The following is a 24,107-nucleotide window of genomic DNA, read 5'->3' on the forward strand; positions in this document are numbered from 1 at the left end:
TTTTTTATTTGTTGTAAAACAAAAAATACAGTATTAATTTCTAATTTAAAGAGTTTTATTCAGCACACAAAATCATTCTAAAAATGTTGGCAAAAACTTGATTATGATATGTATAAATATGAAGAAGAGGCCTGTGGGTCACTTCACTCACATGTGCTACACTGTAAACTGTGACCCAAGCAACTTATTACAATTACATGTAGAAAAGAGATGTGAAATATTTATGTGAGACAATTGTTTTGATCAAAAAAGCGTATTTGAGCCACACAATATACGAAACAATTACCAAAATAAAAACCACATGTTTTCACATAATTTTCTTGGTTATCAATGTTTCATAAAAATAACATTAATTTTACAGTTCATGGCAGTAAATCATAAATTGATCAGTAAATAAACAAATATTGTTCAACACACAAAATATAAGTAGACTTTCTTGAATAAAGGCTAACATCAGTCTGAATATATAATTATGGTAAAAAGTTTAAACATTGTTATGTAATGTGTATAATTTTATAAACGCATGGACAAGTGATGGCTGTAAAAGGTGTCCTCCAATTCAGAAATAAAAATTCAACGGGTATTTAAAACATGGAATATTCTAAACATAGCATGGAATGAATTAAAAGGTAGAACAAAATGTGTATAAATAATATGTTAATTAAAACACTTATAACGAACAAATTAAATATAAATCAGTTCTAAAGGATTAATGGATAAATCAAGCACATTGATGAAGCTGTTTCACATTCATATTAATTTCTGAAGCTTAATCAATTAACTCACGGAACAAATTATGGGCACAAATTCAAATAAGATAAAATATCCTTCAGTCTAATTATAAAAACACATTGCACAACCTAAAATTGCCTAATATATGAGCAAGACGTTAATAGGTTTACTGAAAATGTGTCGAGAATCATCTCAAACAATTCAGATTTGTTTTACTTCCGAGTATATGTAGAACTTGGAATGAAGAATGAAGGCAGGCTATATATAATACTTGTAACAAAGAGCAAAAATACACCGACAGTGTATGTAACGTATATATATGTACATGTTAACAATACTTTGATGTCAAAAACATACAGTAAATGTATTAATTTTAGCGTGTACGATATTTGGCAGAAAATGATTTTTCAACAATTTAGCATGGGTTTGAATTAGTGCATCCTATATGAGCCTATACTTGAACATATATAAATTTTAACATATATAAATGACGTTTAGCAATGCACTTAATTTTGTGGAAGTGGTTTTCAGCCAAAAATTTTAAAAAGAATACACAGCCAAATTTAACACATTTACAGAATACGTATACAAAGTAAAAAAATAAAGTTAGTCGCAAAATTCTCACAAAAATAAGAACATTTTGATAAATCTTCATAATTGTACATAATTTTGGATGTACATGCATTAAATGCATGCATCAATAAGAATCGAACTACTATAAATAACATAAAAATAAAACAACCTTATCAAATAATTTAATGTGATACACTGCATAGTCTTTAAATTGTCACGCACCGATCATCATTTGGTTAACAGTTCTTTTTTTTCATGAACACTGGTTTCATTTCATTCAATATCTTTTTCTTTTCTTTTTTTTTGGGGGGGGGGGGGGGGGGGTCTTAACTTTGTTGGCACGAAAAATAAGCTCAGTGAATAAAAATCTTCCAACAGAAAATTTTCAACAAGTGTTCAAATTGAATTCAACTTAGCATGCACTTTTCAATATCAATCTATTTTTCTAGCACTTTTTAATATTCCTAATATAATACATTTTTAATATATTTAATGTTTCCGGTATTTTAAAAGCCGAATGTATAAAATAAAATTTCCAACACTTCATTAAATATACACGTTTAGTGGCAACACATGCTTGCATAATTGATCCCAAAATTCTAAGTCACAGAAACGCTTTTCATAAGCACACGTAAAATTTAAACATTTGTCTTTTGATAGACAAAAACATTTTAATTCTACAAAGAATAACAATTATAATGCATTTAATTTTGCATTTTATTCTTTTTTAATTTAATTATCAGAATTGTAGTCTAAGCACCAAGGTGCATAGAGCAGTTAACACAAATTTCAGCATTATATGCTACATCGGCACTTTTTATGGTCTCTCCAATCTTGTCTAACCCTGTCTACCAAATAAAAAATGCTGGACAGTCCCTATGGCTCACAGTAACTAGTCAGTAGTGTTAATTCACAGTGTATTGCAAAAAAATATAATTTGTTGCTATTCTACATTAGTTGGGCTCATGTAAAAAAAGATAGCACTTGACAAGCAGTGTTTGGAATATGTGCAATTTCAGCTTAATTTATACTAAAGCACAGATCTTCATATACATGCAGGTAAGAAAACTGCTCTTGGTTACATCATTTCATATCTGGAATTTACATTTATTTATAAGAAGATAATGAATACCCTGATACTTATTTAAGAATTGTTTACTTTTATTATGTAGTTGAGACAGTTAACTTTAAATTACTGTAAAGATATGATGAGGTCAGTTGCCTTTTTTACTCAAAAGAGAATTGTGAAGATCATAGATTAAAATTTCAGTTTCTGATTGACAAGATTAAAATACTTGAGATGTAATACTGTATGTGTATTATATTTACACGTACCTGAGCAACAATTGAGACCTAACAAGTAGATGGGACTGGATTTGTCAAGTTTATTTAAACCAAGTAAAGGCAAGCATTACCTGGATGTAGTAAATACTCCAGATGGAATGTTAAAAGTCATCATTATTTAATACAAAGTGTTCTCTAAAAAATGATACACTAGTTCAAATGAACTCAAAACAGTTTAAACAGTTCATTATATTGATTTCTGAATTACAAGTACTTGAGACATCTTATTTGCTCAAAACATGATGACCTCTATGTTACCTCAAGACGTCTCAAGACTCAACTGATTGAGATGTCATGATGACAGGTTACTACTGCCCGAGACATCTACCGGTAAATCATACGAAACATGATGTCACCTGTATCCCTAAAAACGAGACACATCTCAACTGCTTGAGACATGAAGATTCCCAAATAACCAGTAATCAACACATCTCAGTTGAGATGTGATGTCATCTAGGTCACCAGTACTCGAGATCAGAGTCGCCTTCGTCCTGACTTGTAGACAAATCACTATCCTCCGTCACTGAGCTTTCTCCACTCTCCCCGCTGTACAGATTTTCAGGTGGAAGAATCTTAAATCCAGAAAACCTGCTTGCCATCTGATGCAGCAAAAGCTCCACCTCAAAGTTAACCATTGAATCACTGGGGAGACCCAGTCGTACAACCAGAGCTTGGAGCACCGTCCGGTTCAAAACCAGGTTTATGTATTCGTCATAAACGTCCATTTGGCGGAGATCTGCATTCTTGAGACAGAATTTTAGGGAGGTTGATGGCAGGAGCTTACCCAGAGAGTTTGTGCTCTGAAGGAAGACTTGTTTGAAGATAGTGCGTGTGGCGAGCTGCCGCAATCCCGCGGTGGAGCGACCACCCATCATTCTGACCAGTTTGTGCGACACCACCTTCAAGTGGTGAAACTCCGGAAATTCGTTGTCTAAAAGTTCCCTCACTTCTTCTGTTATTTCTTTCGTGTTGAAGTAACCTAGAGATCAAAGAGAAAATTCACATACAATACATTGTTTATGTACAATCATGTACAATACACCGTAAATCTACAATCATGTGCATCTATGTAAACATGTGTGCATAACATACCAAATAACTTCTACTCTGCTATGCTGGAGAATCAGCTTTTAATGCCAAAATCACATAAAAATCTCTCAGGTGAATGTTGACATACTAGTAAGCATGCATAGAGACAAACAGTTAAGTTGCAGGTTGGGGAAACACATAATTACCGTATAGCAGGTATTTTTTACGTGCTGCTAATATTTACTAATTTTTACGAGTTTTATAAATCCGTAAAAATTAAACGCGTAAATTTTCACAGAAGTAAAAAAAAACACCTCACGTAAATTTTCTATATCGTACGTATGAGAGTAATGTTCATGACCTTCAGCTCAGTCCCTGATGGCTGTACATGTAGGTTTATTTGAGCGTTTTTGGTCACGTGGTGATAACAGTTCAGATCTTTCTATTCAGTCTTTAGTATTTTTTAAAACTACGTATAAAACCACGTTAGTAGCTAGATTTCAATCACTCAGACAATAACTATGACGGGGATACGAAGCTAACAGAAACATGATTTTCTTATTTGTATGTGTGTTAACTGTAACAAAGTCACGGTGAAATCCCCCCTTTTTACCACAGATGATTTGAAATTTTATGGACATGTCCAATTCGTAAAAAAAATAACGTGTAAAAATCCACATCGCCCTATTTTAAGTAAAATTCGTAAAAAATCACAGCAGTAAAAATTACCAGTTATACGGTATTTGTAGTCTCTGGTGCAGTAGTTTGGTTAGATATGGCAGATTTTGGATGGATGTAGTAGATTCTGGATTTTCTAGCCATTTAAGGGAGTCGCCAGATACAGGGGGGGGGGGGGGGGGTTAACAGGTAAAATGTAACACCTGCTCCTATCTTGATTAATTCACCTTGATATACAGGGCCATAAAACAAAGATCAGCTCACTTTAAGGTATTCAATGTATAACCAAGGGTTATTGAACAATTTTGAATCATTTTAAATTAGTTAAACATGTATTGCTAGATAACTATGAAAGTGAAATGAACCAAATTCACATAACAGACAACATATAAGGAGCTGGTCATTTTGCATCTTAATTTTTTTTAAAGAGTTATCTCCCCTTGATAAAAAAGAAATTTTTAATTTTGTCAAAATATCTGCGGTAAATGATTAATTTTATTTTATATTTTAATAAAGAGACAGTTTATGCAGGTAATAACCAAAAGAGTTTTACTAATCATAAGTTACTTTTTACAATATCTTAATAAAACATATGTTGCCCATAGACTTCAATGCAAAATTCAAGGTGTAATTAGTTGGACCATAATCAACATTTTGAAAATTCCTTCGGTGAAGTATTTTATTTTGATAACACCTTCATAATGATATCATGATTAAGAATATCGGACCATTCATTTATTTAGTACAAAATGTGGCTGTTATACATCGAATACCTTAATCTCAATCTCACTCTTTTAATAGGAATATACATGAACATATACTACGCCTAGCATATATACATGTCATGTGAAATCATTTAAATTTGCTAGGGCTAATTTTCATGGATTGAGAGATTTTTGCTTATTTGTGCAGATGTATCCTAAAATGAGATGTGTCGGTTTTCAGTTTCTCTCAAAAGTGGGATTGCCTTAGTTTTATGGCCTTGGTACAGTTTACCTTCACAATTTACATAGACACCTGGTTTTTACCTGGCACAGTTTGCCTATATAGACACCTGGTTTTTACCTGGCACAGTTTACCTTTATAGACACCTGGTTTTTACCTGGCACAGTTTACCTATATAGACACCTGGTTTTTACCTGGCACAGTTTGCCTATATAAACACCTGGTTTTTACCTGGCACAGTTTGCCTATATAGACACCTGGTTTTTACCTGGCACAGACACCTGGTTTTTACCTGGCACATAGACACCTGGTTTTTACCTGGCACAGTTTACCTATATAGACACCTGGTTTTTACCCGGCACACTTTACCTATATAGACACCTGGTTTTTACCTGGCACAGTTTTCCTATATAGACACCTGGTTTTTACCTGGTACAGTTTACCTAAATAGACACCTGGTTTTTACCTGGCACAGTTTACCTATATAGACACCTGGTTTTTACCTGGCACAGTTTACCTATATAGACACCTGGTTTTTACCCGGCACACTTTACCTATATAGACACCTGGTTTTTACCTGGCACAGTTTACCTACATAGACACCTGGTTTTTACCTGCGTCAACAAGGTGAGCATACTGCTGTGGTGCATGAGCAAGGAGGTGGTAGGAGTTCTGAAATCCCAGCATCCTCTGCAGTGGAATGGACAGGAAGGACACAAATATAGGAGACAGTTTTCTGAAACAGATACACGTATTGTAAGTTGTAACAATCCTCCACTGTGCACCCTGACTGTAAGCAAGCTTTGTAGCAATCACATAACTACATGTACATGTATTGTTTTCATCCTATATACAATGCCTCACCTTGAGTTATAATTCTAAATTTGTCTTCAGTACTATCTGAAAATCTTTCAAGGCAATTTACTGTCACGTGTTATCTTAAGTGAATATTACAATTATTTAGATATCTTTTATGCTCTTTTTAAGACAGTATTTAACTTAATACTGTCTTAAAAAGAGCATAAAAGATATCAAAAGACAATAGGCCCAACCTCTTGCGTTTCCTTGTCTCCCACACAGTCCCTCGTATAGACGGGTCGGCCCCGGTCTTCAGTAATTTCTGACATGCCTTGACGTCTCCCCGTAGAACACAATGGAACAGGGCTGTCTGCCCGCGATTGTTACTGATGTTAACCTACAATATAAATAAATTGTCATACACATACATGTAAATAGATCATAAGATCCTCAATATACTGTTCAACACATGTAGAATAAAAAACACTACAACATGTACTAAATTTATGTATATGATATCAATATATCATTAACTTCTCAAGAAATAAAATATTTACACAGGCAACTTGTGTTGTAATTCAATAATTTTACACTAGCAACCTGTATCAAGATACTGTAAAAGCACATATATTTCGTTGGGTTAAAATTTCGTTGTTTTTAAACCAAATACAATTCTGTTGGCATTTATTTTCGTCATATCATGATCCTAAGAATATATTTTAATTAAACTCTGTATTTATTAATAATTGGGTTTAAAATTCGTAATGGATTTAATTTCGTTGATTATATAAAACTGCAAACGAAAATAGTGAAATTAAATCCTCAATGAATATTTCTGCTTCTACAGTAAATTGATTTTACACTAGTTCATGCTATGATACAAAAATCTTAATATATAGAGCTGATCTTACTACAATATCTATTTATCTTTTCTACAGTACCTGTATATTTTTTTGTGACAGCATGTAGTCCATGAACGGATGTTGTACACACAAAGTGGCACTAGTGTCCTCGTAAGTATCGTCACTGGTTGTGGACCAGTCCTCAAAGAAATCATAATCATCAGTTACCGCCACATCACACATCGCCAGTAGGGGGGAATTCCCGCGACAGTCCTGGGCGTTTATATTGGCCCCATTATCACAGAGTAGCTGGAACAAATGAGTATCGACAGATGTGGTAGCAGTTCGATGGAGCGGCGTCATTTTCATTTCATCACAGATGTTAATGTCCCCACCGTGACCTACATAAAAGTTCATATTATTTACTGAGTAAGTTGTATTGTACCTAACTAAATGTAGCTGTACCCCCCGGTCTAAATCATTTTGAATGGATGACCTGGGAGCTACAGTTTTGTAGGTGTTAAAAAGTTGCAATTTAATGCACCCAAAAACTTGAATTAATTTTTGACTAATTAATCATATTTCCAAAGACATTTTGTACAAATATTTCCTTCCAAAAAATCCTGGGATATTCACTACAGATATTGTTACTTTACTTTACTACAGATATTGTTACTTTACTTGCCTCTTGTATTTTTTTTAACATCAACACCAGCCCTACAAAGTGAAGTGGTGTTTTGCTTACATGTAAAAATTGGTGACTCTCAATCCTTACAGAATTTTACACATCTCATTTTTTGTGGTCGGTTTGTGTTTATAAGAGAGAGTCTGGGACAAGTAAAGTCATGACATAATGATATTTAGTACATATATTTAGTACATATATTTAGTACATATATTTAGTACATATATTGTCTGAAGAATTAAATGGGGCTTAATATTTCCACAGAATTTGTGTGGGAAGAAGTCAAAAGCTAACAGTTTTTGACTGTCAAGTCATCCATTTTTCAGACCAGAAGCTACCTACAGCTATGTATCTACATGAATATCAATGGTGCTGAATCAGTCTACTGATTTATTTATTTACTAATATTACTGTACAGTACAATTCATATATTTTAGTAACCTATAATAATTTACATGTAGTATAACCAGAATTCAGATTTTGAGGATGATGATGATGATTACATTGTGCATACTTCATTAACAAAGACGAAGATGATATCAAATGATTATTAGAAAATAGTAGAAAACATCAAATTGATGATGATGATGATGATGATGATGATGATGATGATGATGATGATGATGATGATGATGATGATGATGATGATGATGATGATGATGATGTTTCGATTACTCACCTATGATGATGAAAATGAGGTCCTCCACATGTTCTGTAACCTCTTCAGGCGTTGTGAGGTATTGCTTGTTTAGGCCAATAACAACATCATTCTGAAGATCCCATTGGCTGTGGTGTGCACTCCTACAAATGGTGTCAATAATAATTATGTCAAGTTTCTGAATGAACATGCAGTGAAAGTTCAAGTATCAAAGTTTAACCTTCCTTGCTTATTTCAAGAAATTTAACACAGATTTATTAGCATCTCAAAGTAATTAGTACTGGAGTTTTACCTTCCTTTTTAAGTCAGAATTAGCATTTCAAAGAAATTATTATGTAGCACTGCATCAACATAAATTATAAACATGTATGTGTTAATATCAAATAAATTTTGAATGGTGTTTATTTCCATGCAGGAAAAGCCTCTACTTATTTAAACAAGGATTTTTAAGAAACTTGGTGAAGCTTACAAGGGCTTTAATTGTCATAATTTGAGCTGAATTATCTTAAGATTTCCAAAAATTTTAATTCTCTTTTTAAATGTCAATAAAATTAACTTTCAATTGATAGTTGTAATACTTGCCAAAAATTTGTATGTCAGTGGTTAAGATATAATCGAGATACAGAGCTCTTTTTAAACAATAAAATGGATCCAAAAGTTATTTTCAGCTCAATGTATCCATGAGGCATATGTTATATATTATATTATAGAAGATGAAGTTAACCTCCGCCATACTGACCAGACCTCCTTGCTGTGAGGGTGGACAAGTTTCGTCAAGTCGTTGTAGAAATCGGTCAGCAGTTCTAGGGGGCTCTTCCCGGGGCCCTCGTACTCTGACCCAAATGTCTGCAAACCAAAGTCAGTGGTCTAATATAACATGTATTAAGCTTATTCACAAAGAAATCATGAAAATTCATTGTACCTCTTTCTTTCCATTGGGAAAATCAACGCAACAGAAAAATAGGCAGTGTGTACAGCACAATTGTGGAACAGAACAAAACATTGTACAAGTGTACCAATTACCATGGGTACTCTGTAGTTGACGTTTGCTCCATTCTCCACGAGCAGCCTGGCTAAAAATAGGTTTCTAGGCCTCACAGTTTGCTGTTCCTCGTCTACACCACAGAGACATATAAACAGAGGGGTTCTCTGGTAACAGCCTGAAAAAATACAGATTCATTTAGAGGGAACCTCTTGTAAACAGTCTGTAACATAAACATAACAACCGTAAAATGCAGGTTTTTAAAGAGGAAGGCATCAAAAACAGCTTGTAATTGCATTTATTAATGTATATCATTACTCCTTTTAATTTGTAAGAAAATGTTTTGTCAACCACATGAGTCACATTAGGACCATGTAAATTTCAATTAATTTACAGCAGGTAAAAGATACAATTCATATAATTCATATAATTATCTCCCTTGAGTAAATCTTTACGTGTATATATATAACTAATTATGACATTTCTTGTACCCCTTTTATTGAATGTTAAAATTTATATTAATAGGTTATTTATTCTATATGCCATGTAAACAATTAGAGGCAGTTGGTAAGAGATATAAGGTTTCCTTAGTACATGGTTTGTACTTGACCTTATCTAATTCTATGCATGGTTTATAGAACACAACAAAATTCCATTTACGCCTAATTTATTGATCAATATAAACTGAGGAGTAGATCCCCTACAAACCGTGCATTACAAACTACGGTAATAAAGAACTAGAAGAACCGTTTAATGGTTACAGCCCGATGAATTTAATTATATTGGCAGTTTAATCACACTTTACATTGTACGGTAGTTATATACTGTACAAGCATATAATATTCATTTCATAATTTTAACCAAATACTTGTGGCTGATCTACAAACAATGACGTCTCGGAATGGACCAATATACTGAAAACCAACTTACTAACTTTTATTCGCGACGACATTATTTCACGATTTACTGGACACAAACTGGTACGCAACAACTAATTTTCCTAATAAATAATCGTAATCCTTACGACATACGACTGGTACTAGTTCGTGGCGAGAAATATTCACCACTACCATACTCTCGCTTGCGAATAAAAGTTGGTTTACTGTACATGTGCATGTTTATCAACTTGACAGATGGCCAAAGAAGTCTAGGGAAGAAGTAAAGATATTGTCCATTTAATTTTAAACATGAAACAAGATTTATGTGTATTCATTCACAATACACACCTTCGTCCAGGTAAGATGGGTTTGTGTTTTCTCTGATGATGGTCTCAGCCACTGAGTACTGCTTGTTTTCAAGAGCTCGAGTGAGCACAGTGTCATTTATTCCGAACTCGACGTGAAACACGCCACCTGCCATTTTTGTCGCGGAACTAGCTCTAAAAAATGTAATAATATGTTTGTATTGTTTAATGAAGAACATTTTTTAAAACACTGATATCTTTTTTCAATCTGGTATTTTAAACCAGTAATATGATTGAAACAAAAGCAAGTACAAAGTAAACTGAGGTATATCAGTTTTGTTGACTTTAAAAAAGAAGAAGGTTAAATTACTTGCTAAATGAAGTATTTTGCGATAAACAAAATGAACTATTTAACTATGGCAAAAATAAAAACTTTCATAATTCCACAACACGTGAGAGACGAGTGTAAATACAAAACAGCTGATAGACAGATATGTTCCTTTGCTGTGAGTGTGAAGTGAAATGTACCAACAATGCACATGCTAACTACACACGGTTAATCTAATAACCGTAGTTTACCTTTTCATGACTATATACCTACATGTGTATGATAAAAGATGGAACAATCTGGTATAAAGGAAATCATCATTTGTCAACTCATTCTGTGTTTTGGTCTTCTAGCATCTGTCATTTTCAGTCCTTTGTTTGAAGTGTGCTCGATTCGGATATCGGAACACTCTTAGTCCGGCGTTGCAAATAAATATTAGTTCGAAATCCCTTAAATTATTGATAAAGCAGACAATTTAAAACATTTCAAACGTCAGAATGAGTTTATGTCACCATATTTTGATTAACCTGCTACCAATCTGAAATCTGTACTTAATAAAAATGGCAGTTATGGTAAGTTACCTATCAAACGCACCTTCTATGTTGGTAAGGCTAATGTCAGCAAAGGGAGAAACTGATGGTGTTGGTGAATTGGTCAAAAATTGCCGCTAACATTATTAAACATGCATAAAAACTTAGATAAATGCAATCTACTTTTTTCCTGTGTCTTATTTTTATTCTTAAAATATTCAAATTACATATGCAATAATTTTTATTAAGTTAAGTTTAGGGCGTGCAGTTTACGTTGCTAAGAAAAAGATTTGCGTCAATATCCGGTCCGCGATGTGGAGAGAGAACCAGTCAATGTAAACATAAACTTATATCCGTTGTGATTATCATTTGTTCTTAATTTATCGATGATACGTGCGTTTTATTGATGTGAACTGTTAAAAGGCCGATGAGATGCAGAACATACTGTTAAACCTCCAGAAGAATAAAAATAATGTAAGTATGGAGGATATACATGTATCAATTGACAACCTCTCTCTCTCTCTCTCTCTCTCTCTCTCTCTCTCTCTCTCTCTCTCTCTCTCTCCCCCTGGAACTTCCGGCCGTCAGAATAGTTTGATTATATATAAATGTGTCATGCTTAATATTATAGTACGTGCGGTCAAATTCAAATATATTATTCATAAATAGTTGATAAAAAGCTTGGGAGTTAAAATGGTAAATATTTTTAACACACCTTTTCTTCCCAAATTCTAGTGCTCATGATCATGGGTATAAAAATGTAAAGAGTATTGTGTAAATGCACATATAATGATTAATGGGGGGGGGGATAGGGGGGATTCGTTGCCCATTGATGACCCTTAATTAAGGCCTAAAAAAAAAATAGGTTTGTTTCCGCTTTCAGGCTGAAAAAAATTAGGGTCGGTAGGTCGGCTTTTTTTTTTTTTTTTAATCTTTTTTTTTTCCTCTCCATCTGTTCAGTTGTGGTTATTAAACCATTTATCTATTAAACTGGGTAAGATAAAAAACAACCAAGTATTTGTTGTCATTTTTTAAATGATCTGATGAACTTTTTCCCCGGCTGCCGGCTGATGGGAACATTTCTCGAGCTCAACTGGCACGACATGTGCTGCCATTTGTAAATAACAAACATCTACACAACACTGATGACATAGGTTTTATAAATTTTTAAATCGGATAAAAACGAAATTTTAACAAAAACGGATAAAAACGGAAATTTACGAAAAAACTCAAAAAAAAAATTTGGGTCGGCGGGTTTAAGTTAGGGTCGGTCGGGAAAGCGGAAACAAACCTATTTTTTTTTTAGGCCTAATCAAACTGATTTTAACACATGTACATGTGTTTTATTTATTTCTCTCTTTTTTTAATTTGTTTTTTTTTTTGGGGGAGGGGGGGGGGGGTTATCCTTTGATTATGAATATGCTGTCTACGAACATTTTCTTATCTCTCATAATATCCGCCAGTAAGTGTTGGGGGTTTAAAAAGGAGGACCGTTGATGTGTTTTGTAGATTGTATTGATTTTGAATTTTATACCTTTAACATTCTGAATACAGGATCAAACATTCAAGTCTTTTGATATCGACACGAGAATAAAAGATCAATTTAAGCATGCAGATATAGACTTTGTTTCTTTAATGCGATCTATGCTTAATTGAGTGAAGTCAAAACCAGATCTTTCAAATATCCAAGCTGGATCATGTGGTTTTGAGAACATAAAATGTCAAAGTGTACAGATTACTTCCCAATCATGTTGAGAGAGAAAAAAATAGCAATCAAATCAAACAGTTGGCACAGCGCATGCCCAATATCTACACCTCAGTAATCCATAATTCATAGTATTATATAATTGAAACTCGTGATTATAAAATTTGCATGTACTGTATATGACATGTATAAGACAAACTTCTCAATTTGTAATGCTATCTATGTACAGTACACAAATGCTTAAGATTGATTTAGAAATATCTATTCCGATATCATGGATATCATGTTTCAAAGTCCGGCTCTTTTATTAAATCCTTTTATTTCCACGCCGAAATACAACAGTTCTTTATAAATGCACATTCATCAACAAATGTTTGAAACAGTTCAATGAAAGATCAATTTTGACTATCATGAAAAACCGATGTAGGAAATGGTTATACATTCTGCGATGCGCAGTTTCACTGCCTGATTTTATCAGACAACCTTAAAACATAATACATTCTCATTGCAAGACTCCTCTGACGCAAACATCATTTTTGTGTTACACTTTGTTTGGTATGATAGTCAAATGAAAGCAACAACGGGCATTTGCGTCAGGTGAAACTTGATTTTACGGTCGTTATATAGTTCACCCCCACCCACTACCGACATTGCCTCGTTCAACACCCCCACCCACTACCGGCATTGCCTCGTTCAACACCCCCACCCACTACCGGCATTGCCTCGTTCAATACCCCACCCACTACCGGCATTACCTCGTTTGATTAACACCCCCTTTTTCCCACCATGCTGCTCACACTGTCTCGATATGATCATTGAATGAATCTTTCGTTGTCTCTGCAACGCGTATGAAAATCATGCAGTTGCATCAATTCGGGTTTCGTTGCAAAAAAACAATACAAGTCGTTTTTTTTATAGCGCCGTTGAGTATGTAAGCCTTAACCATCTTTGTAATGTATGTTTTCTGAGACAGATACTTAGCATCGTTTTGACAGTTTGGGGGAGGGGAAGGGGGGGGGTCAAACATCCGAAATCTTGACAAGCCAAAACACGAACAAAAACCCAATTGGCCACCAATTCCTGTGTGTGTGTGGGGAGGGGGGGGGGGGTAACCCTACATGCCTGGGAGAGGAGCATGTATGGGGAAACTATACATATAAAAAGCCATGATGTTATTCATGGTTTTATTTCACAAAAAAAAGTATACAATAAATCATATCTCCTTAGTACGTAAAATATGTTGTGAATAACATATAATCATTATTATATGTAGACGCATTATCGGTAGACTAGAGGCGAGAGTATTTAAATTTAAAATTGAATTTTAGAGCAGGCACGTAGCATCGGGAAGGGGGGGGGGCAGGGCAGCAAAGATTTTTCTTTTTACATACCAAACATTGAATTGAAAATAAGGAAATAAACAGTGAAATTGAAGTTAAAGGTATACCCCCCCCCTTTTCAGGACTCTTTCCTTTTTTTTTTTTTAGCTTGTCAAGATTTTTCGGATGAGTCTGCCCCCACCCCCCCCCCCCCCCCCCCCCCCCACACACACACACAGACAGGGAGGACAGGCACGTAGCATCGAATTGAAAAGGGGAGGACTACTCAGAAATCTTGACAAGCAGAAAAAAACAAGCTAGTTGCCAATCTTCATAATCGTAATCCATGGTGGTGGTGATTTGGGGGGGGGGATCTAAAACTTTAATTTTAACGTTAATATAGGTAATATCCCTATACTTGTTTCACTTTTTCACATTACATTTTTACATGCTCCCAAAAAAATGGAGGGGGCACCTCCTTTAAAATCAAATGTTTCTTGCAAGAAAAAGGGATGAAATTGTGGTGGTCAGCCCGGCCTTGGCCTTCCCCCTTTTCTCGATGCACTGGAGGATAGGCTGCATTTAAAACTCTACTTTGTATCAATATGGTAATCCACATTTTGATTGTATTGACTGTTCCTCTGTGCTGGTTCCCTCAGTCTCTACAATTTTCGGTCCAAACAATGTACCGCATGTTCTTCAACTACTCTAATCTGTAAAACTGGCTGCATGATTGCGATCTCGACCTTTAACCCCCAATGTGGTCTACACTTGACCTTTAACCCCCAATGTGGTCTACACTTTTCGTGTTTTCCAGAGACACAGTGCTTTATCTGAAATCACGGAAAATCTCTATCTGTCCGGAATTGGTGGAATCAATGCTGAAAATCTCCAAGCCGCGAAAATAACACACGTCATTAATATGGCGGTGGAACTAAACGAATATAGCTACCCAGACCCAGGTCTACAGATCCATAAGTTCAGCCTCAGAGACAGTGTAGACGAGGATATTTATATAAGGCTGGAGGAATGTGTTCAATTAATTGACGATATACAAAAGGATGGCGGGCGGATCTTGGTGCACTGTGTGGCAGGAGTTAGTAGATCCGCCACCGTGTGTATTGCCTATCTCGTCAAGATTCACCAAATATCGCTAAGGGATGCTTACCAACATGTGCTGGAATGTCGAAACGTTGTTTTTCCAAACAATGGATTTTGGCGGGCCCTGATACAATACGAGGCGTGTGTTCGAGGCGTTAACTCGGTGGAAATGAGACCATACATTTCGGGAATGGAACCTGACGTGTATTTTCAGACTTGGACAAAACCCAGAATTCTAAATGGCTGGCGTGATGAATTATACGTGTTTTGGACTTTCAATACTGCTCTTCTCATTTTCCAGCTCTTAGGACTGATTTTGTTCGATAACACACCGATTTGACGTGTCTCACAAAGTACCTTCGATTTTGCCTTGATTAATACGACGCTGGCTCAGTTTAAATTTCCTGTATATTTGTGAGATCATTTATATCCTACAAAATTTATGTTTAACATTATTCTGATCTATATGATTTTTTAACTGCACGTATCAGTTATTTAAATTAATTTTTTTTATTGAAATCGGCTTATGCTTTTAAAATGATTACATACATTGTTCCATTTTCATAATTGAAAAGGCACCCAGAGTAATAACCGGGCTGTTTCGATTGTCATTTGTAAACACTTAGTAGCAGATTTCACTTCAAATGTCATAATAACTTCTAACCCCCTTACGTTAAAAAATGTGACTGCGTTAAAACATGTATGAACAATTAGTGAATGACAGTCCATTCATGTACATTTATATATTCACAAAAAATCTGTTTAATGTGCAATGAATGTATTGAAATAGTCTTAAAATTAATGATACATAATTCGACTGGTGTTTTTATCGAATCGAGCGGTTCTGTGTTAAATAAATTGCATATTAAAATTCCGGAAGCTTTTCAGTCCTTTTTTATGGTGGATATAGATAAGAATTCGCGAGATACATATATACAGAACATTTCACTGGATGGTTAAACAATTTTAATGTTGAATGGAGTAGCTGTAATGAGCTTTTGCTTTTGACCGAGATTTGGATAAACCGACGATCTTCTCCCTGAATTTTTCCAGTCGTTACAGTCCACCTGTCGATAGGTATATTCCACACACTGATTAAGCGTCCCTTCTTCCAATTGAACACCTGTCCATGGCTTCTTATCCCATCTAATACCTGAAGCAAAATCAGTATATAGCATCTTAAAAAGATAAAATTGCTACCAAAAGGAATACTTTTACACGCCATGCTAAAAAGAGAGAGAGAGAGAGAGTTTTTTCTCCTAAATTGCCGCAAAATGACCTCTGGAGAGTTAAAGTTTTACTTATATACATGTATGTGCGTCAAACTGACCCGAATCATTTTATGTTGACACAGCAAACATAACGGGTAATGGAGCATTTCATTTCATAAAATGAAATCCGATTTTAATTTGATCCTTCTTCGGAGAGAGGTGCTCGCTCCTTGGTGAAACTTGAACAAGTAAAAGTGTGTTTCGCGGGGGATTATTTTGGGAGACTCAGAGTTTATTCCTTCCGACAAGTTCACTTGTAGCTACAGAGGGAAGCGGTAGGAACTGGATTCTGACACGGTGGTTGTGTAGATTGAGAATTTCTATCGCGGTTAGTCATACTTGGGTGAGCTGGAAAATGAACGTCTAACGAAGGAGTTGGTTGTCGTTTCTTTCATTAGTGAGGCCCGGGTGAGTTTTAGGCTGCCGATTTAATTAAGCTTAATTCATTTCAATCACTGGTCTTTATTGATAAATATAAATTAAACATTTGCAAAGACATTCTCATTGTATTCTCTTAATTATAGATAAAACAATTCGTTATTAGTACAAAAATATAATATAAGTTCGTCTCTATGAATTTTTAATGTTTACCGATATACGTCACTAACTCTTGTAGAAATTCACAATTTCGAAAAAAATATTCTATGCATGGTACAAATAAAAATGTATTGAAGAATTGCGAAAACTGTTAACAATTTTTTTTTCAATTTGAGAAAATGTAAATAATTATTTGTGGATTTTTTTTATCTTTTACTGAAAAAAAAATACTATTATATTTTATCTACATCACACATCCGTTCGTTTTGTTTTGGTGTTGTGACTTTGTTGGAGTGCTGACTGATCGAGCAACAGACTTGTGTGAGGGAGGGTTTGTTTTTATCCCGTGCTGCTGTCTAATCTCACGTGTAATGTCGAATTGGCTCACCTCATCAGAGGCATGCCAAATATTTGTTTGTGCAAATCAAAATACATCAGGGCTCGCCGGAAGATATTTTTTTTTTAAAACTTCAATCAATCTCCCTCTCTCTCTCTCTCTCTCTCTCTCTCTCTCTCTCTCTCTCTCTCTCTCTCTCTCTCTCTGGCCAAGGCACGATGACGTCACTGACGTAGCTAACCCCCTTCAGTCATACTATGCTCCACTCTTTCATACCGTGCCCTGTCATTTATTATATCACATCTCTAGGGCGGCTTGCTTTCATTAAGCAGGCCAGTTTGTCTACGTGTATATACATCTATGTACATAGTGTGCTGTACTAGAAAGAATTAAGCTCTTACACTTCAATCGTTAGAAAACATTACCCGCCCTCACTCGGAATGTGCCAGATCTTTTCAAAACACATGAAACAATAATGTAAGCTTATTAAAATCCTCTCTTTGAAACAAAAATAAATAAATAGATACTATGGTAAGTTTGAGTACATTTTAATGCTAAAAAGATGAAACATAAAGTGCAGATTTAAGTCCACAGAGATTAACATTAGTACATATCACAACCTCAGAATACCTTATGTTTTTATAATACGTGTTGTAAAGTTTCTTGAAAATCTAACCATAAACAAAAGTTTTTTCAGTCAATTTGAATTTTTCGCCTACCGCCACGTATGGACATTATTTAATAACTTAGGCCACCACTTACAACTGAGTGGGCTCTTGTTTTAGGTCAAATTTTTTCATTCCAAATTTTTTGTAGAACTCCAATATTGCACAGATCAATAAAAAGGTGAACAAGGATGACGTTCACCTTGACGAGAAATACAAAATGTGTAGATGATACATGTACATGTAAAGAACTACCTGTATATTTTCGAGATACATGTACCCAAAAGTATATTTAATAATTTTTCAGATCTTGGGTATAGTTAACTTTGTACCTGATATGGTACTGTACGAATCCTATTAATGACCTTTTACGATCTTGTATCTTAAGTACCTATTGTTTGTTTTCATTTCAGATTCCGGGCGTGGCTGTGTGGATATAATGGACTTTGCCATGTTTTCTCAAATCGCTCAGATAACTGACCACCTGTTCCTGAGCAGCGCGGCTGCTGTCAAGACAGACAGAATCCGAAACTACGGCATTACCCACGTGATCAACCTAACCCTGGAAATCCCAAACCTAAATCTCCCCAATCTAGAATGTATCCAGATTCATATAGAAGATGCACCCCATGCAAGACTGAGTGTGTACTTTGACAGATGCGCAGACAAGATTAACGATGTGCACATGCGCGGCGGACGCACTCTAGTCCACTGTGTGGCAGGAGTAAGTCGGTCAGCCACCATTTGTATTGCGTACCTGATGAAGTACCATAGAATGTCCCTCGAACAAGCGTACTATCATTGCAAGAAGAGGAGGCCAGTGGTGCACCCCAATTGTGGATTTTGGAGCCAACTGATCGATTATGAGCGGAGGATTCTGGGAAGGAATTCGGTAAAGATGGTGTCGTCGTCTTTTGGTCCAATTCCGGAAGTTTATCAAGAAGAGGTCCGGAACATGGTATATTTCCCGACATCCCGTCGCAATCACTATCGTCCGGCCCTGCCGCCATGGAGATAATTATATAGCTTCTCAAATGCATGTTTATACGTAAATGCACGAGGTGCAGCTGATGTACACGCATTAACAAATAATTTAATATTAAAAAAGGGACTTGCCACAATGGATTTTGTTGACCATGGCCAGCTGACCATGGCCAGCTTGACACTTGCTTGAGCAGTATGCGCTGATTTTGACCTGTGCTTAAGCGGTTTATGCTGTTAATTACCGATTTTGTGCAGTTTGTGCTATTATTAACCATTGCTTGAGCAGGATGTGCTGAAATGGCTGCCATCGTTTCCGTTGTTTACATATACATGTATATATCGAAGCCTTATTGTAAATATTGTTTATGAAAAATATTTAGTACAACACATATTTATTCCATTGGTTCCATGACATGGGCATCTGGATAAAACGTTGTCAATGAGGAGTTTTACACATTTTCTTGCTGTTGTAAATGCAGCTTTATATGCTTCTGTTATTTTACATCAAGCAAAAATTCAAATATTTCGTGTGTCCATTGAGTATAATGTTGCCGACTCTTCAGTAGCAATAACCTCGTTTTCGATTCAGTGCAGTTTTCCCTCTTGTATTTGTTTAATACGACACTAGCTTTTCTAAAGTTGTATTGAATGGTTAGATCTTGAAATATTAAGTTCAATTGTTATACAAACATGTATATCAGTATTATATTTATCATAGTGGGTTTTTTTTAAAGTTCAAGATTTATAAATGCTTTAATTTATTTACTAATTTATTTATAAATTGAATTAAACATTATTTTTCTACAGGCCTTCTTGTTAAACCATCAGTCGGTTCACCACAATCAGATAATGTGGAATCATTAAAATTCGTGGGGGCCAAATTTCGTAGATTATAATTTATAGCTTCGTGGGGACGTAATTTCTTTTACCTACAAAAGAAACCCTAATTTAATAATTCGTTGAGGATGTTTATTCGTGGTTGAAAAATACCCGTGAACTCCACGAAAATTGAACCACCAGGAAATCTAATGATTTCAATGATTGCACATTCCGCTTAATGAAAGGCAGGCTGCATTCCATCGTCGGATACCCACGGGTGATCGCGTCTTTTACTTATCACGATAAGTAAAAGACGCGATCACCCGTGGGTATCCGACGATGGCTGCATTCTAATGTAATTAATTGTTGATCAGATCCTTGACTGATTGATTTTTTATTGTTTTGCGTCACTGAGAGACTATTTTGCTCTAAAATTGTAACGTCACGTTGCCGTTGAAGCGTATCTTTCGCTGCATGAGTGTTTGACGAGGTCAATAAACACCGAGAGATATTTATCATGTCATCACCCAGAGTTTACGACCCTTGTCTGAATAACAGGAACTTATTTTCCATTCCAATCCCATGCGAGGCATTCATTGTCTCTTTAAAGGACAATCACACTTAAGCGAAAGTTATATTTACTAGCGTAAAGTTTGTTTTTCTTTTATACTTAAAAAAATGGGGTTTTTTGCAAAATCAAAGTACTGAAAGTATTCTTATGCATGCTTTATTTAGTTGGCAGCAAAAGCACGCACTTCTATATAAAATTTTAATTTGAACCTTCCCTTACGATTTTTTGTATTCCTGAGATTGAATTATGACACAACCCCACCGCCTGATTTTAAATTCTGACGGTGTTGCGCTGATAGATTGTCATAAACACCATGATATTGTAAACAGGGAAATATTTGCCCTCGTTTTATTTCGCCCTCGCTGAAAGCAGTTTAATTTAAGACTGAACGGACTCAGTTTTCTCATACTAGTATTATCTCTGAGTCTCCTGAATGCAACTGTGTCTTGGCGAACTCAAGAGAGTGTGAAACTGCATGTTTGCAAGTGTAGAAGGATAAAAAAGATTTGGGCGAAAATAACCTTGCATTGAGTAGGATATATAAAGAGGATATTGTCTGAACGACATTTGTTCAGTTAAAAAAAGTGATTTGAAGTAACTGCGCATTTATATATTAATACATGTGTATGAGGTCATGTTCGTCATTTTAATTTTATAGGAATTATTTTGAAGAGGAAATATTTATAATGAATGCTATTTAAGATGCACACAATTCCAGCACAATGCGGCACAAATATTTCAGAGACAACACTATCTATTAACCAGAGACTGTCGTCATACCATAGAAACGTTTTATCCAAACTTTGTTTGGGTCGTTATCCGCTTTTTTATTCTTTAAATGTAGCAAACAGGAAGCGTTAACTATTATATCTATAACAACTGTTCATTTAATGTTGTAAACAGCTAGGAAGCGTTAACTATTACTAGACTTTGACCCATGCGTGCATGGGTTGGCATATAACATATGATATCGGACATTTACGAAATAGATACATCGACACGCCGTATTGTTGACATTTACATAACCAAGCTTTAAGCCTACAATAATGCTATTAATTTCACTACACCCTGCTTAGTTAGAAAAATCTAACTGAAAAATCTCGGGACGGGCGTTCACCACAGTTAAAACGCCTCCGATATGTACACCTGATTATTAATTAGCGAAACTTAATTGAGAAAAAATAAAAACAAATTGGTAATCTTCAAGTACCAATGATATTTAAAATATATTTAACAAAAGACAGTACTCATCCGATTTCTGGGTATTAAAGCTAAAAAAACCGAGTCTATTATTTTAATATAGTAGTATAGATATAGATATCTGTTCATTTTTAATCTCGAATTTTGGAAAATTGATTGATTATTAATGGATAAATTGGTTAACAAAGGAATTTTTGCTTTGATGAATGGATGGATGGATGGATGGATGGATGGATGGATGGAAGGAAGGAAGGATGGATGGATGGATGGATGGACAGCTGGATTGACAGTTGGAAGGATTTGATGGATTATTTGCTTGCTGCTAAAACACATATCAATCACAATGAAATTTCACCCTTTTTGGTTTTTTGGGTTTTTAAAAAAAGTTTGTTAGTTTGTTTGTTTTTTTTTGTTTCGATTTTACCTAAAATGTATCATTTTAAACATTTAACTACTTATGAAATTATAGATTTATAACATTGTAAAAACATGATGCTTTTGTAAACTGTATAATTATGATTCTTGGAGACAAATTATCTCAGCTTGCAGTTCATTTTCTTAGTACACTGATACGCATGAGTTTGAGCATGATATGTAAGGTAAGAAAGATAAAATGCGCGCTTATTGTGTAATTTTGTGAAAGTAATTTGAATATTAATATGTTTTACATGTTTGTTCACGGATAATAAATTTATAACAATAATTTTGCATTCCAGATTTAGGTGTGAGCTGGTTTCACAAAGCAAGATAAAACAGGATTGAGATTCTGATTGGAGAAGGGAAATGATGACGTCATAATACCTTTTTTCGCCATCAAGAGAAGACTTTTAGTGATTGATGTTCGTCCCTCAACAACGACCGATAACTCTTTGTTTTTGTTTGTTGGCAGTCTATATTATATATACTGTGGATTCCTAATTAAAGGCGGGGAATTAATATCCGCGGAAAATTACGAGAAACACCTTTCGCGGATTATAAAATCTCGCCATTATTTTTGGAAAGTTGAGAACAATATGAGATAAGGAAAAAAGTTTCGCGTTCGCGATTTTATATTCTCACGATTTGATACTAAACAGCAGGATTGCGGAATTAAGTACTCGCGTAATAAAAGGAATTTACAGTATTTATACCTGAAAATACGGATTGCGTGTTTCTTGTAAAAGAAGATGGGTGTATAAGGCGTGTAAAATGCCTACATTAGGATAAAAAAAAAGATACTGTAAAATCAAAATATAAAAAATCTGTTATTTCTTTTAAATATCATTCAGAAAAATGTTTAGAAAACATCGATTTGAAACACATATATTCAATACTTGGAATACGTTTTAAACTGAAATGACTCAATGGTTAAAGCATTAGACTTTAGGAATCCTTATGTAACTCGGCTTTTTATGTTGTCGGTTCAATACCAGCAAAACGTTAAGCAAGTATGTTTATCTTATTGTTTATTAAAATATTCAAAACTGAATATAGTTAGAAATCGTGCGTTCACAAACTTGTATTATAATATTATAGATTAGATTCAATTGCATGACTGACAAAAAATATTATAAATTTGAAATTGACTAAAACGACTAAACCACATGGGTATTAGCGTTATCTTATCCACCCATCTTCTTTTTAAACACCGGGTACCATGATCACACCAAGAGAAAGGACGGTATATAGTAGTACAAATGATAAATAATCAACATACAATTTTTTTAAAATATGTCCTTTTTGTTCCTTAAATTTTGGCATTATAAACGTTTATATACACATACAGAGTTTTTCATTCAATGAAATGTATAATGGTTTATATGCAGATTAATTCAAAACTCGAAAGTAATTGAAGACCATCTTCTAAATAGAAATCACATGTATAGCAAATTTGTTATGTTATTTGATTTATGTTATTTTTTAATTGTTTTATATGTTTTTGTTTCTGACCTACTTCTTAGTTTTATGTATGAACTATGTTTCTTCATACGGGTCTTTTTTAATGATTATACTGCGTACAGAGTTATTTTCGACCTGCTTTATTTTCCCGGCTGTAAAAGATTTATTCACCTTAACACATTTTCATATAGAATCGGGTAACTTTTCGGGCATTTAATTCTAGAGCACTGCCGGAAAGGCCCGAGAAGTTGCGATTGGGGAGTGTAGTTCTCAGCTCTATTTTAAATTCGGCCACCATCAAAAAGCACTTCTCGGGCGAAAATTTTCCTGTATAAAGTATGTATCGATGTAAATGAATGTGTAAATAAAACTCAGTTGTTGCTTGAAACTATTTAGTTTTATTCATTATAACT

At 34.7% G+C, this 24,107-nt stretch overlaps 2 protein-coding genes across 4 annotated transcripts; one reads left to right on the top strand and one right to left on the bottom strand.

The window, feature by feature from the left end:
* Positions 1 to 33: 33 nt before the first annotated feature.
* Positions 34 to 11,354, bottom strand: LOC105329982 (uncharacterized). Its single transcript, XM_034477927.2, has 9 exons — positions 11,051 to 11,354; positions 10,493 to 10,644; positions 9,308 to 9,444; positions 9,024 to 9,130; positions 8,306 to 8,427; positions 7,041 to 7,342; positions 6,354 to 6,496; positions 5,916 to 6,037; positions 34 to 3,628 (listed from the first exon to the last, which is right to left on the bottom strand). The coding sequence occupies exons 2-9, from the start codon at positions 10,623 to 10,625 to the stop codon at positions 3,108 to 3,110; spliced, it is 1,587 nt and encodes a 528-aa protein (XP_034333818.2). The 5' UTR covers positions 10,626 to 10,644; positions 11,051 to 11,354; the 3' UTR covers positions 34 to 3,107.
* Positions 11,355 to 11,617: 263 nt separating this feature from the next.
* On the top strand, positions 11,618 to 24,085 carry LOC105329983 (dual specificity protein phosphatase 14). Of its 3 annotated transcripts, none has more exons than XR_010709461.1 (3): positions 11,618 to 11,781; positions 18,656 to 22,415; positions 22,533 to 24,085. XR_010709461.1 is itself a non-coding variant. In XM_034477941.2 (3 exons), exons 2-3 carry the CDS (start codon positions 18,682 to 18,684, stop codon positions 22,536 to 22,538), a joined length of 525 nt encoding a protein of 174 aa, XP_034333832.2. In that variant the 5' UTR covers positions 11,618 to 11,781; positions 18,656 to 18,681; the 3' UTR covers positions 22,539 to 24,085. The 3 variants fall into 3 exon arrangements, 1 of the variants encoding a protein (XP_034333832.2); XM_034477941.2 differs by having other exon boundaries at positions 18,656 to 19,200; XR_010709462.1 differs by lacking the exon at positions 11,618 to 11,781 and adding an exon at positions 16,856 to 17,111.
* Positions 24,086 to 24,107: the final 22 nt, after the last annotated feature.

Source organism: Magallana gigas, chromosome 9, assembly GCF_963853765.1.
Source record: "Magallana gigas chromosome 9, xbMagGiga1.1, whole genome shotgun sequence".
NCBI lineage: Eukaryota > Metazoa > Mollusca > Bivalvia > Ostreida > Ostreidae > Magallana > Magallana gigas.

Excerpts from the sequence above, each read along its gene's own strand:
- LOC105329982 (XM_034477927.2), bottom strand. The coding sequence starts at position 10,625 with ATGGCAGGTGGCGTGTTTCACGTCGAGTTCGGAATAAATGACACTGTG. Across the intron at positions 6,038-6,353 it reads GAGACAAGGAAACGCAAGAG|AAAACTGTCTCCTATATTTG; the intron begins GTTGGGCCTATT and ends TATCTGTTTCAG. Across the intron at positions 3,629-5,915 it reads TGCTCACCTTGTTGACGCAG|GTTACTTCAACACGAAAGAA; the intron begins GTAAAAACCAGG and ends TTTGATCTCTAG.
- LOC105329983 (XM_034477941.2), top strand. The coding sequence starts at position 18,682 with ATGGACTTTGCCATGTTTTCTCAAATCGCTCAGATAACTGACCACCTG.